The sequence below is a fragment of the Ascidiella aspersa genome, chromosome 4 (assembly GCF_963924565.1).
Source record: "Ascidiella aspersa chromosome 4, kaAscAspe10.2, whole genome shotgun sequence".
NCBI lineage: Eukaryota > Metazoa > Chordata > Ascidiacea > Phlebobranchia > Ascidiidae > Ascidiella > Ascidiella aspersa.
The window spans coordinates 10,529,523-10,541,988 of record NC_139450.1 but is presented as its reverse complement, the minus strand read 5'-3'; the positions used below and the strand labels follow the sequence as shown (position 1 = coordinate 10,541,988).

Genomic DNA, 12,466 nt, shown 5'->3' with positions numbered 1-12,466 from the left:
GTCGTTTTGAGTAACGAATTTTCCTTTTAAAGAAAATTACTTGGGGCTGGTGTAACTGAATTCTTGCAGCACTTTGATAGTAACGTGGGGAAATTAAAACACGTGATAGATCGGAACTGAGCCGGAACGAAACGTAATGTAAAGCACCATAGAGTACTAAAAATATGAAATCATTGAGCACATTTACTATTACTGTCTTGAACTACAAAACGTTTTATTGCCCTTTGCATAGCAAAACCACCGAGGCACATAACTATGGTCTTCTTTCCTAACTGTGTTCGCTTAAGTAAGCTTCTAGACAAACGTTTAAAGTATTTCTCTTTAATCTTTTTTATGTAACAAGTAACAACAGGCTTGCGACACAGAATTTTTGCAATGTGCTATGTTTTGTGTTCCTAATGGATCCGCGTTTCGCGCAATTATGATTTATTGCTATGTGGGGTTTTCACATTGTCTCACTAACATATATTTTAACTGACAAATACCAACTTACCTTTAGTGTAATACTTAATTAATATCCGAGGGTGGCGCAAGTAAAAACAAAAGGCACAAAATCAAAGGATAGCTACGTAATCAAAGTCCATAGAAGTTATACAAGTTGTGCAACTCACATTCATGCGCGCTCAAATGTTACTCAAATTGCCTCAATTTATAATGGGCTCTTATGGGAGTGAAATAGAAAATCGTCGTTTTTACCTTTTTGGTCAAGTTTGTAAATTGCAACGTCCCAATATACAAACGTATATGCATAATGAACGGAATTAAGTTGAAAAATGTTACATTTGTGTGTTATATCGCATTAATTTGGTTAGAGTGGCGTTCGAACGAAAAAATAGCAACTATAGGTTTAGGTATTTTAGTTAGGTAAAACGCTATTTTCCCAGATCACTAAGAAGGTAAATGCATATATAATTACAAGTGGGACGATGGTCTAGAATCCTACCACGAGAAACATTATTTGGGTTAGGGTGGGTAAAGTATTATAATTAAATAAATAATATTTGACCCACCAACACCCAAACGCTAACTGACACCCTAACTCAAATATTGTGGGTTTATTGCATAACTGTGGTAGGATTATAGTGTATGCCTACTCCAGTGTGCCAGGCAAATATCCAATATGCACAGTTTTTGTTATTTACCGGCTAAGAAATTACTTAAATGAGTTAGAAAATTAATCATGAAAATAATGCAATCATTGAAAAAATTGAAGTGGCCAGTTATTTTTGTTGTTTTCCTATGAATCGATAACAAAATATCTAAATATGTTCAAAATAAAACCTAGCACATTGTGTTACAGCAGATGTACCCCTGTTTTTAACAGAATAGTAGAAATATTTAAAATCCTGCTGTTACCGGACTCCCTGCTCTAAGATTTGCAAGATATCTTTACTGCATCAAGAGGATTTTTTAAAGGCAATTATAATTTAACAAAAAAATTGTTCAACATTGTTTTCAAGCTACACTGTAAACATGAAAAGTAAACTTCCTTCATTTAAGTTTGATTTTTGGTGTTTATTTACATTCTTGAAAGTTCATTTTCAATAAAATTGTGTGTTTATGTGAAATTATAACAAATGTTTGCAATTATGGTGATTTTGTAGTTAGGCTACTTATAATAATTTGTTTATTTTACTTGAAGATTAAAACTTAACAATATAAAAGCACTTACCAAAGACTGTTAAAAAGAAAAAAACAATTTATTTAGTTCATTTTATTATAAATTCTATTCTTTCACAAATAGTAAAAACAATGCAAAAAATAAATAGCAAAAACAAAAGGAAACACAATCATACTAAAAAAGGGGAAACCAAATGACTGCAGAAGTGGTGTTGGATAAAGTTAGTTGCAATATGCAATAGACTACGTTGACAACAAGCATAGCTGTAGCTGGCAAGGTAAACCCACGATATATAAACTTCAGCTTGGTGTAGGAAAATTAACATTGCACTCAGACCTCAGTTGATAAATTGTTTCCTAGTGATAGGGTCTATTTGTTCCATTACTTGATTCTTGCTTTGGCCACACCCTTTGCAATTTAGGAGTGTTGTGCTGTGCAAATTCCACTCTGTTTACACTTTAAAGTCAAGCTTAAGCCAATAACTAAATAAGTCTTGTTAGACAGAAAAATAAGCTGCAAAGTTTGACTAGGAACAGAAGACACTGTGCGATTAACCTTCAGAGATATGTCGTCCATAAATTCAGTTTTCAAAATTGTTTAATTTTTAGGCAAATTTCATATAAAAAATATTGTTTCTATTACCCTATTATCAAGTTGTAAATCCATCGATTTTTTCATCCCGCTGTTATAAAATGAAAAATAAAAGTTTGCTTACAACACACACAACGCTCTTATACATTAACAAACCAATAATTAAATCTATTCCAATGGACAGCACTGCCTTTTAATGTATTAGGTTTTTTTGGCGCTCTTTCACTATTGTACGTGAAAAGTTATGCAAAAAAAAAATAATAATACCGCATACCACAACGCATGTTGTTTTGGTTAGGGTGCGGGTTAGCGTTTGGGTAAGGGTGGGTCAAGTAATATTTCGTTTATTATTAATAATAACTTGACCCACCCTCAACCAAACGCTAACCCGCACCCTAACCAAAACAATATGCGTTGTGGTAAGCGGCATTTAAAGAAAAAAAATTTTTTATTAATTTTTACGTACAATAGTGAAAGAGCGCCGTGTTTTTAATGCAGGCTTTAAATAGGAACACTTACTTGAAATTTAAATTCTTGTTCAACCAATAGCCCCAATCAAACATTTTCTTTATTTTCATTACACTTTACATTAGTTTCTCATATTTTTGTTTGCATGCTTAACTAAAGTATTGAGGACGACAAAAAATGATCCTGACACGACACGCTAATATCGACTATATTTCGGCCATTTTTAGGCAAATTATATTTATTTTGATCTAAAGTGTTTAGTTTGACTAGTATTAATTATTGCCACTCATCCAAATGTTTTTAATCGGTCAAAATCGTTAATAAATTGCGATTTTTTGCTTTGTCGCCATAAGCGTCTATTGTAATTTGGGAAACAAGATGGCGTCCATGTCGCTATAACGAAGAGCGAGTTGCGCAACTTGTGATTTCTATAGAGACTTTGTAAGTAACTAATGTATGATCATAGAATACAAATAATTAGTATTCTATGGTATGCTTGTTCGTATTACGAAAAATGTTATGCATATTTTACTGTTTTTTTTGTTTGTTTAGCTTTTAAAGTGTTGGGAATTTTTGTGAGGATCACTGTCTGTAACGGCAAGAATAAAAGTTTCTGGATATTTTTTTATAATGTTTAGGGATGAGCTTTTTCAATACGATTTTGAGTTTACTTAAACATAGTCAATTTGTAAACTTTGTCGTTACTGTTTTAATTTTGCGTCTCACGTGTGATTTCGGATGCTAAAACCTACTGAATCACGACACGGCAAGTCGTTAAAGGTTGAAAAACAATTAAACAGCCACATAAAATATTTGCGCTGAAAGTCTAATGTCATGTGTGTACAGACCACACAAGGTGACGTTGTTGGGAGCTCACCGCCACTTGTTCTGTACGCGCCTTGCGAAAAAGGGTCTCCTTTGACTGATGCGTTTGTTTGCCTGAACTGTGTGTTGTCGATAACATGCTAGACGGGGACTCCGGGATAAGAGCACTCGACATATAGGGACCGAACGCAGCCCCGGATTAGGCCAGTACAGAACAACAGGCGCTCTCGCTGCGCTTCTGTTTAGCCCGGTTGCTGGTAAATAATGTAACATGGCCGGTTTCACGTTTCCTTTCTCTGCGCGCTCGAATATCGCAATAACAATAGCGCAATGTTCAGTTTGCCTTCCATAGTGGTTTTATGTCTAGGCGCGTCATTGCTTTACGTCAGGGCTCTGAAGACAGGTGACGAAACATGGCGAAAGTTGAAGAGACTTTAACCGTAAAACTATTCAACGGCGTTGGAAACTAGTTTGAATTTTGGCAGGCATTTGGAAATTAGTTTTCGCGTTCTGTCACGTTTTCAGGTACATAAATAATTAATTTTCGGTTAACATCCGTCCTAATCCTTATACAAAAACGCTACCTTAGTAAACGCCGGTTGAGCTAGTCATTTCATACAATGCGCGCCGAACGAAGGGAGCGTTGAAAGCGAAGGTTGTCGATTTGAAGAAACGCAGATAAGCACATACCGCATGCGATAACACAAGAAATCGTTACACTCAAGTGAAAAGGCGTGCCCAACAGTGCTAAGCAAGTTTCCGTGTAGGTTGTGTCACTTAGCTATCCGCTATTGCCACCCACCAACAAACTAATTGATAAAAGGCTTTAACGAATACTTTAAATATATGCATAATGCAAACGAGGTGACGGGGTTTTACGTGACGCAGTGTAAGTTGCACTTATTTGCTATACCGGTTAGGACTACTATGACAACAAGCGCCACCGTTCCGAATGTCGTTAATGGACGGCATACTGCAGGACCTATAGGACCTAAAGTAACATGTCCACCCAAGCGGCAAATTGTTAAGCTGTGGTCTCTTGCGGGATTTCAACTTTCCTTTGTGTTTCGCCGAGCAGCAGCTTATAGCGTTTTGACCAAGTCCAACGGGGCGCAGTTGGTATCGTGAGAAGATTTGAAACGACCGGGCCTTCGCAAATATGGGAGTAAACTCGAGTTCTTTGTCAAGAGAGCAACTCGCCGAGTACGCCGATTTGACTCATTTTAGTGAGGGCGAAATTGTTGAGTGAGTACTCTTTACTTTATTCAAGTATTACATCATATTTATCCACATGGAAAAAAATGAGTTATATTTTATTGTTTTAAATAACTTATAACGATTTGCGATACCAAAGGCCATAACCAACCTTTGTATATTTCAACAGCTTAAAAAAGAAGTTCGACATGCTAAACCCTAAAGTGGCGCGGGATGAATCCGACAGAAGGGTTTCACCATCGCAGTTAAAAAAAATGCCCGAACTAAACGTAAGTTTTGCGGTTCCAAGAACGTGACGTTTGGCACTAGGAACCTTTTGTGGTTTGATCCACTACTTTCGCTGTAATTGTATAAGCAGTTGATAGTAAAAGTATTTTACGGTTATCCTTTACCTAATTTACTTCAGTTTTTTGGCCGGCTCTTTCTAAGCGGGTATAGACTATGTATAGTGACCTTAATCAAAACATTTAGTTGCAAAAGTAGTCGTTTGTTGTTTTAAGTCGTTTTGTACTAGTTTGTATAATTTTTGTCCTGTTTGATGTGTAGTTTAAGTTTACAAGTAACCGTTTGAAATTATTCTTTTTTTGTAATTTAAAAATAATGGCCAATATGAACTTTAAATCATTGCAATAATTAGTTAAAATTCAGACTGGTGGCGGGCGTTTAGACAAACCCACATACCGGACGGCATATCAGGGAAATTACACAAATCAACTCCATCTTTTCCTATGTTATTATCTGTATTTTACGGCCAGCGTGCAAGCGTTATAGCTGGCAATGCAAACCGGTCAAACGTAAATTGAAATAACCTTTTTGTTACAGCAAAATCCCTTCTTGTCGAGGTTATGTCGGATTTTCTCCTCATCAAGGGACAACACCGACTCTCTAAGTTTCGAGGACTTCCTGGACATGATGAACGTTCTCTCAGAGCACGCACCCCTGGCGCTTAAGTCGCACTACGCATTCCTTTTGTTCGGTGAGTTGCGAAAAGAAACCACGGCATCTAACTAAAAGGCCATGTCTGTCTCATCAAGCGCTGGCTGGTCGCACGGCCAGTATGAAAAAGTGCTCGTTTAATGTTTTTGTCACTGTAAATGGTGGGGAAAATGAGAGTTTCCGACTATACTTTTTTAATTTTATTGTTTCAAACGAAATCCATTTTTAGTGTTATTCAAATCAAATTTTGTGAAATCAACTTTTTTCCGGTAAATAAATTAATGCCCTATACATCCAAGGGAACACTATAACCAAACTACAAGTGAACTATAAGGCATATTAATCCAGTTATTTATAATAACTAATATTTTATTACTGGCCAACAAACAATGACCTTGGTTGTGTTTTAGTTTGCTTTAACCAGCTTTTCGAGTGATTGTTTAACCAGCTTCTTCACCGATGGGCTTTCAAACTATCTTTGGGTGATACACAATTTAATATAACTTATGACATGAATAAATTTTCGCCTATTATTACATTCCAGAAGTCCGGTGAGTGTTAAAGATTTTTTGGTTTTAAATTAAAAGTAAATTGCGTGTGTGATTAGTTTAAATTGTTTTTCATACCTCATTGTGAGCCCTTTAGTGAACACACATATTTTTGTAAAAAAGGTTTGTAATACTGGGCCACGACGTAAAATATTTTGAAAAGCACTGGCTTACACAAAGCTTCCAAACAAAAGGGCAGAAAAACCTTTGGATGGCACACAAAGGCGACAAGCACCATGTTTGTTAAGGGCTGGCTAATATTTGACGCGAGCGATACAGGATCGCACAATGTATGAATATACAACCATCGGTGATTTTGTGGCAGATTTTAACGAGAACGGGTACGTGGACGCCGAAGACATACAGCGCACCATAAGCTGCATCACAGCCGACGACAAAGGCCTCGATAACGAAGAAATGACGAACAACCTCATCGCATCGGTTAGTCAATTATTAGTAGTTTTTACTGCGCGGATCGGCGTTATTCCTGGTGCCATAACCCTATTTTAACAACTCACATCAATTGGCAATTAACCCCGATTCGCCGAACTGAAACACACAACTTTGGAAAACATTTGTATACTGCCGTCTGAGTGTTCTGTTTGCATATAATCCGGACACATTGTTTAATGACCTGTGTCACGCGACTGACACGCAAGTTGTACCAACATGACACGTTGAATATAGCGCCCACTATCAAAGAGGTAGATTCCACATTATTCTTTAATTGTATTGCAATGCAAAAAACTCTACAATTCGTTTTATGTTTGCTTATGTATTATTAAAATATATATTTCTTAGCAAACCGTTTTGTTTTGATATCGCTACGCTTGAACGATTATTATGTGACAGCTTATAGTAGTTTCAAAATCATTGCCTCATTTTTTTTTCAATTCAAAGTTTCCATTAAATATATGTAATTAACAGTAATACGTGCCTATTTACAGCATGTTTAAATCCAATTGGCGATATTTCACACTACAAATACCCCTAAATAACAGTAAGATAAAGAAGTTTTTCTCGCAATCTTCATTTGCATGAATTTCGTCAAAAACAAATTGTTTATAGATCATGAGAGAAGCGGACTTGGATCAAGACAATCAGCTTGGCAGACCTGAGTTCGAACACGTACTTTCGAAGTCGCCCGACTTTATAAAGTAAATTACGATATTTGCTGTGGTTCAGACTGTTTACTTAGTGACGGTGCATAAATGTCTTTGTCACACTGGCAGCTCTCGGCCACATTGATTTACATGCTGAAAATAGTGGACCTATATTATATCGAAAAGTGTAATTGTTGTTGCTTTCAGCTCTAGTAAAAGTTACATTTGTTTTCAGCTCATTTAAAATTCGACTCTAAAAGCATGGACGGATTCCGGGTATGATGAGCTTTCGGCCTATGACATTTATGGCTGTGTGGTGGTTTCCGTACACCAGCTGCGAAAAATCAAGTTTCGTACATCGAAAGTTCAGTTTATTTTTGCGTCTTTTATATACGCGTATTTCCTTTTTCGTTGTTGTTAATTTTTGCTTTGCGCTCAGAGCCATTAAAGACATTTTAAGGAATATGTAGGATTTTTTTATGTTGATGTTCATTTATCTCTGATTCGGGAAATACGTATGCTCCCTGAAAGTCTATGGCTTTTACCTACAACCCCTTTTTATCAATAGCCGCGCACTTTATATGTTTGTATTGATGTTTACTTGTCTACCGAAGGAGGTCGCCATCATCTCTGGCTAAGACGGAGGTTTTCAAATTTTTAATCTGGCAAAACCCTTTAGCTTTTTTGAAAGTATGACGGACCAATTTCTTCGCGAACGACAGAGGCATAATGCCTGTCGTTTTAGCTCGTTTTATTTTTGTAAATATGCGTCTACCAATCGTTAACTTTATGGTAACCATTTTGTTTATCGTCGGTGGTCTACAACCCTTATTCACAGGCGGGCGCACCCTTATGGATTTCTGAATTTGCAAATATGCACAAGTTCCAAATAGATTTTCCTCGCGTTATATTGGTAAATCTTCGAGTCATAGATTTTTCTAAAGCGGCTATAAAAAGAAAATATAAAGTCATTCGAATGCCACCAGCAATTGTCGTTGTCCAGTGTTGTCTGTTTTGCATTAAAGGTAATATTTTTTTTTAAATGTGTTCAAAACACAAGTTATTTTCGCGTGTAGGCCTACACGAAAAACTATGTTCTGAAACTTTAAAAAAAATTCCTAACAAAAGTTTTGCTAAAAATAAGTTTAACTTTTGGATTAATCCAGTGAAATCCGAGTCAAGTAATTTGAAAGAGAACTCAAGTATTTTGCAAAAATGATTCCCTAGAAGTCAGAGTTGCCCGAGTCATTATTACGGAAAGTCAACTTTTAAATTAAGTCATATGGGTAAAAATAAACAGTTAGATTATTAAAAACGGTAAACTCGTCCATTTATGAGCAATATCATAACAAAAAACAAAGAAACACGCAATTCGTAGATGGGAACGGCTGATTTTGATGACCCAACGGTCTTTCGCTGCTCTACTTCCCTAACAATAAACAGTAGAAAGAAAATTGTTTTACATGCAAAATTGACTCAAGCATCAGAGCCGTGACTTTGTCAGTTGGGCTCCGGTGCAAACTCCATGGCAGCGTAACTCTAACTCTATAAATCAAACCCTATTAACCCCAAAGTTACAGTATTGAAGTTTTTATTGTTTTTAAAATATAACTCGCTACAGCGATAACAAGCCAGAGCCTACTAATGTAACGTGCTGCTTAGTTGCGCCAGCTATGCCATACTGTTTTTTTTTTACAAGATCTTGTGATTTTGGGAAAGTAGTTTAAAAAAAGTGTTTTCTTATTTGCTTAATTTACTTAGTTTTTCGTTGAATAGTGAATAAAAATCGGCGCTGGTCTACAATCCTACCACATTTATTTTAACACTAACGAAACGAGTTGTCAAAGTTGAAATGGCAAGGAAGACATAAATATGTAAGAATAAATACAATAATAATCCGTGACCCACCCAAACCCAAACGCTAACTCTCACCCTAACCCAAATGATGTTAGCAATATAAGCCCCGGGCGAAAATGTGGTAGGATTCTAAACCAGCGCCTAAAAATCATACAGTTCTTTTGTTTCTGTGACCTCGCCATTAAACTGTTTGCTGATCTAAAAACATTCAGGTGCCTTTCCGTCAAAAAAAAAATTGGCGTGGAACGCTGCCCAAAACCAAGCCAGTTAGCAGAGCGCCCTGTTACAAATAAAAATAGCTTTTCTCGTGCATTTATCGCAAAATGTTGGCGTTAGGATTTCTGGAAAAAAATTGGCGGGAATCTTTGGCGGCCACAAATTGTTGAAAGCAGGCTAGGGTTCCTCTCCGGGAATGTTTCGACGGGAAATTCCCGGGATTTCCCGCGAATTAACAATCCCGAATCCCGGGAAATTTTTTTTTAAATCCCGGTTATTCGGCAACATAGCAAAACTTAAAAAACATTGTTGTTTTTGACTAATATAAAGAAAAAAATAGTACCAACCATGGTAACGTCGTTGCCTGAGTTGCTTTATTTGCGCTTACCAGCAGAAAAACTCAATTTAATTTATTCTACCAATAAAAATGCATGCGCTTTTTTTAAAAATAAAAACAAATAAGGGTCCTGGCTTTAATACGAGAAGGTCTTGTAAGATTGCAGAAGCAATACTACAGAACATAAATGGGTGCTTCTTCAGTTATGAATGTATAAATTAATAAAAAACTTCAAATACCGCATACCACAACGCTATTATTTGGGTTAGGGTGCGGGTTAGCGTTTGGGTGAGGGTTGGTCTAGCGTTATTATTAATAATAGGCCTAAACATAATAATACTTGACCAACCCTCACCCAAACAATATGAGTTGTGGTATGCAGTATTTTTTGTTTTGTTTTTTTGCATAACTTTCCAGTACATAAGTGAAAGAACGCCCATAAATGAGCTTAATTAAATGTTTGGAGCTAAAATAAAAAAATTTCAAACGTTATAATGTCGTAATTTTATGTATAATTTTTTCGTCGGAATTCCCGGGAAGTTTCATTTTTCAATCCCGTTTCCCGGGAGTGAAAAAATCTGGAAAAAAGAGGAACCCTAAAGCAGGCGGACTTTCAATCAGTGATCACCCCGTCAGTATTCTGTGAAAAGTGCAGGGCTGCGGAGTCAGGCTCGGAACTCGATGGAATCGGTTTGTTTTGCTGGTGTAGTACTCGGGATTGGGGTTACTCTACGGGAATGTTTCGAAAGGAAATTCTCGGGATTTCCCCCAGAAAAACGATTCAGAATCTCGTGAATTTTTTTTATAGTTAAGGTTATTCGAAAACAGCAATATAAAAAACTTGGCGTTTTTGACTGCTATAAAGAAAAACATATTACCAAACCTATTAAAGTCGTTGCCTGAGTTGCCAAATAAAAAAGCATGTGCTTGTTTTCTAAATGAAAACAAAAAAAGGTTGCAGCCTTTAATGCGAGAAGGTCTTGTAAGATTGCGGAAGCAATACTACAGAACATGAGCGTTAATAAATGTGGAGCTAACATTTTAAACTTCCTAATGACATAATTAGGTATAATTTTTTCCACATTTCTTATTAATCAGATAAAAATGTGAGCCCTTATATAACAGCTGTTACTAGTTATCACTGAGCCAACCATTTAACTTTTTTGCACCTTTAGGCTAAAAAAGTTTTCATTGAAATAGGCAATTATTCAGGAAAGTTTTAATCACTTTTGAAAAGCTTAAAGTGTGCGCAGGAATTATTTTGCACATTTATTAAAAACTTAGTCTAATTCCAGGACGTTTTGACGCCCTACGACAAATCCAGGGTGTCTAAAAATGCTCTGCACACTCAGATTTGGTGCCTATGGCTGGAATAGATACTGACCTGATGTTTTACTTGAGAGATTGTCATGCCGTCTTTACATACTGAAGTAAAAGTTATTTACAGTGTAACAATGGTATTTCTTCACTGAGTTAAAAACTAGGCTATGTTACTGCAATTTTTGAATTCATTCAGCTTTTAAAAGTGTAGAATGTATTCTGCTGTCCAGATATCAACCAGACAAGGTCTTAGAATATAGAATTGATTTAAGCTCCACATTTATTTGTGGTTGTATTTGTTTTTGTCAGATTTTATTCTTAAGTTGAATTCAGAGGGAAATAGTAACCACTCATCCAACATATTTTTTCACTTCAGCAACCAAATTTTTTACTCCCAAGTCATTAAGCTAACATTCAGCCTGATATTCTTGCTATACATGAATTATATAATGCCAAAACAGTAGTGAAGATTTGAATTCACAGATTCTTTGGCTTCTATTTTTATTTTCTGACATGTGGAATCATTTCCCAGAAATGTTAGGCGAAAAGGCACTCGAATTCATGGACTAATGACATGTAAAAATGTAACAACAACATGGTATCTTGTTAATATACAAAATTATATCTGGAAGCAAAACTCTTTGGTATAACTCCTATCTGAAAAGCCCACCATAATTCCAAATATTTCTTTAAAACCTACTAAGCCCTATTTGCCTAATTTAACGTTTAAAAAAATAATAACTTGTTTGTCGAGGGCTTAATCTCAACCCTAAGCCCTATTTGCCTAATTTAACGTTTAAAAAAATAATAACTTGTTTGTCGAGGGCTTAATCTCAACCCTGTGATTGTTTTTGCAAGCAAATAAAGGTCCTTAAGTACTAGTTGTATTTTGAATAGAAAGTATAAAATGGGTGTTAATGTTGAAGTCCTCCGTCAAGGTAATTCTTCCACCTCCCCTAAAACTGGCCAAAAGGTCAGTGTACACTATACTGGAACTTTGGAAAGTGGTAAAAAGTTTGACTCATTCAGAGACAGAGGTACCCCTTTTCAATTTGTAATTGGGATGAAGGTGGGAACGAAGGTGTCATACAAATGTCTGTTGGCGAGCGTACAATTCTTACCTGTTCACCTGATTATGAGTATGGAAATAAAGGCTATCCTGGCCTTATTCCTCCCAACTCTACCCTTGTTTTTGATGTGGAACTTCTATGTATAGAAGACAAGAAATAATAAATTTAAATTTAATGTGTGTTGCAAACATTTGATTTGCGCACCTATATATTTTGTATTGCATATAGACAGCAACTGTTTCTTTATTTAAAGTTTTGCTAATTAACTTACCACTTTTGTTTCAAAATTCTTTAACATATTTAAAACATATTTCGTATATTCAGTCTACTCTATATTTCTATGTACGATGGAACTTAAA

The 12,466-nt window shown here is 36.0% G+C and overlaps 1 protein-coding gene and 1 pseudogene across 1 annotated transcript; both read left to right on the top strand.

Moving 5' to 3' along the window:
- The first annotated feature begins 3,905 nt into the window (after window positions 1–3,905).
- LOC146147151 (calcium and integrin-binding protein 1-like) lies at window positions 3,906–8,287 on the top strand. Its single transcript, XM_083387602.1, has 6 exons — window positions 3,906–4,750; window positions 4,890–4,989; window positions 5,543–5,696; window positions 6,530–6,645; window positions 7,273–7,361; window positions 7,543–8,287. Exons 1-6 carry the CDS (start codon window positions 4,665–4,667, stop codon window positions 7,562–7,564), a joined length of 567 nt encoding a protein of 188 aa, XP_083243728.1. The 5' UTR covers window positions 3,906–4,664; the 3' UTR covers window positions 7,565–8,287.
- Window positions 8,288–11,843: 3,556 nt separating this feature from the next.
- LOC146147150 (peptidyl-prolyl cis-trans isomerase Fkbp12 pseudogene) lies at window positions 11,844–12,448 on the top strand (annotated as a pseudogene).
- The last annotated feature ends 18 nt before the right edge of the window (window positions 12,449–12,466 follow it).

What these genes read in the sequence shown, in the direction of transcription:
- LOC146147151 (XM_083387602.1), top strand. Translation starts at nt 4,665, where the DNA reads ATGGGAGTAAACTCGAGTTCTTTGTCAAGAGAGCAACTCGCCGAGTAC. An exon ending in CGAACAACCTCATCGCATCG is followed by an intron (nt 6,646 to 7,272) that starts GTTAGTCAATTA and finishes AATTGTTTATAG; the next exon opens with ATCATGAGAGAAGCGGACTT. An exon ending in AAGTCGCCCGACTTTATAAA is followed by an intron (nt 7,362 to 7,542) that starts GTAAATTACGAT and finishes ATTTGTTTTCAG; the next exon opens with CTCATTTAAAATTCGACTCT.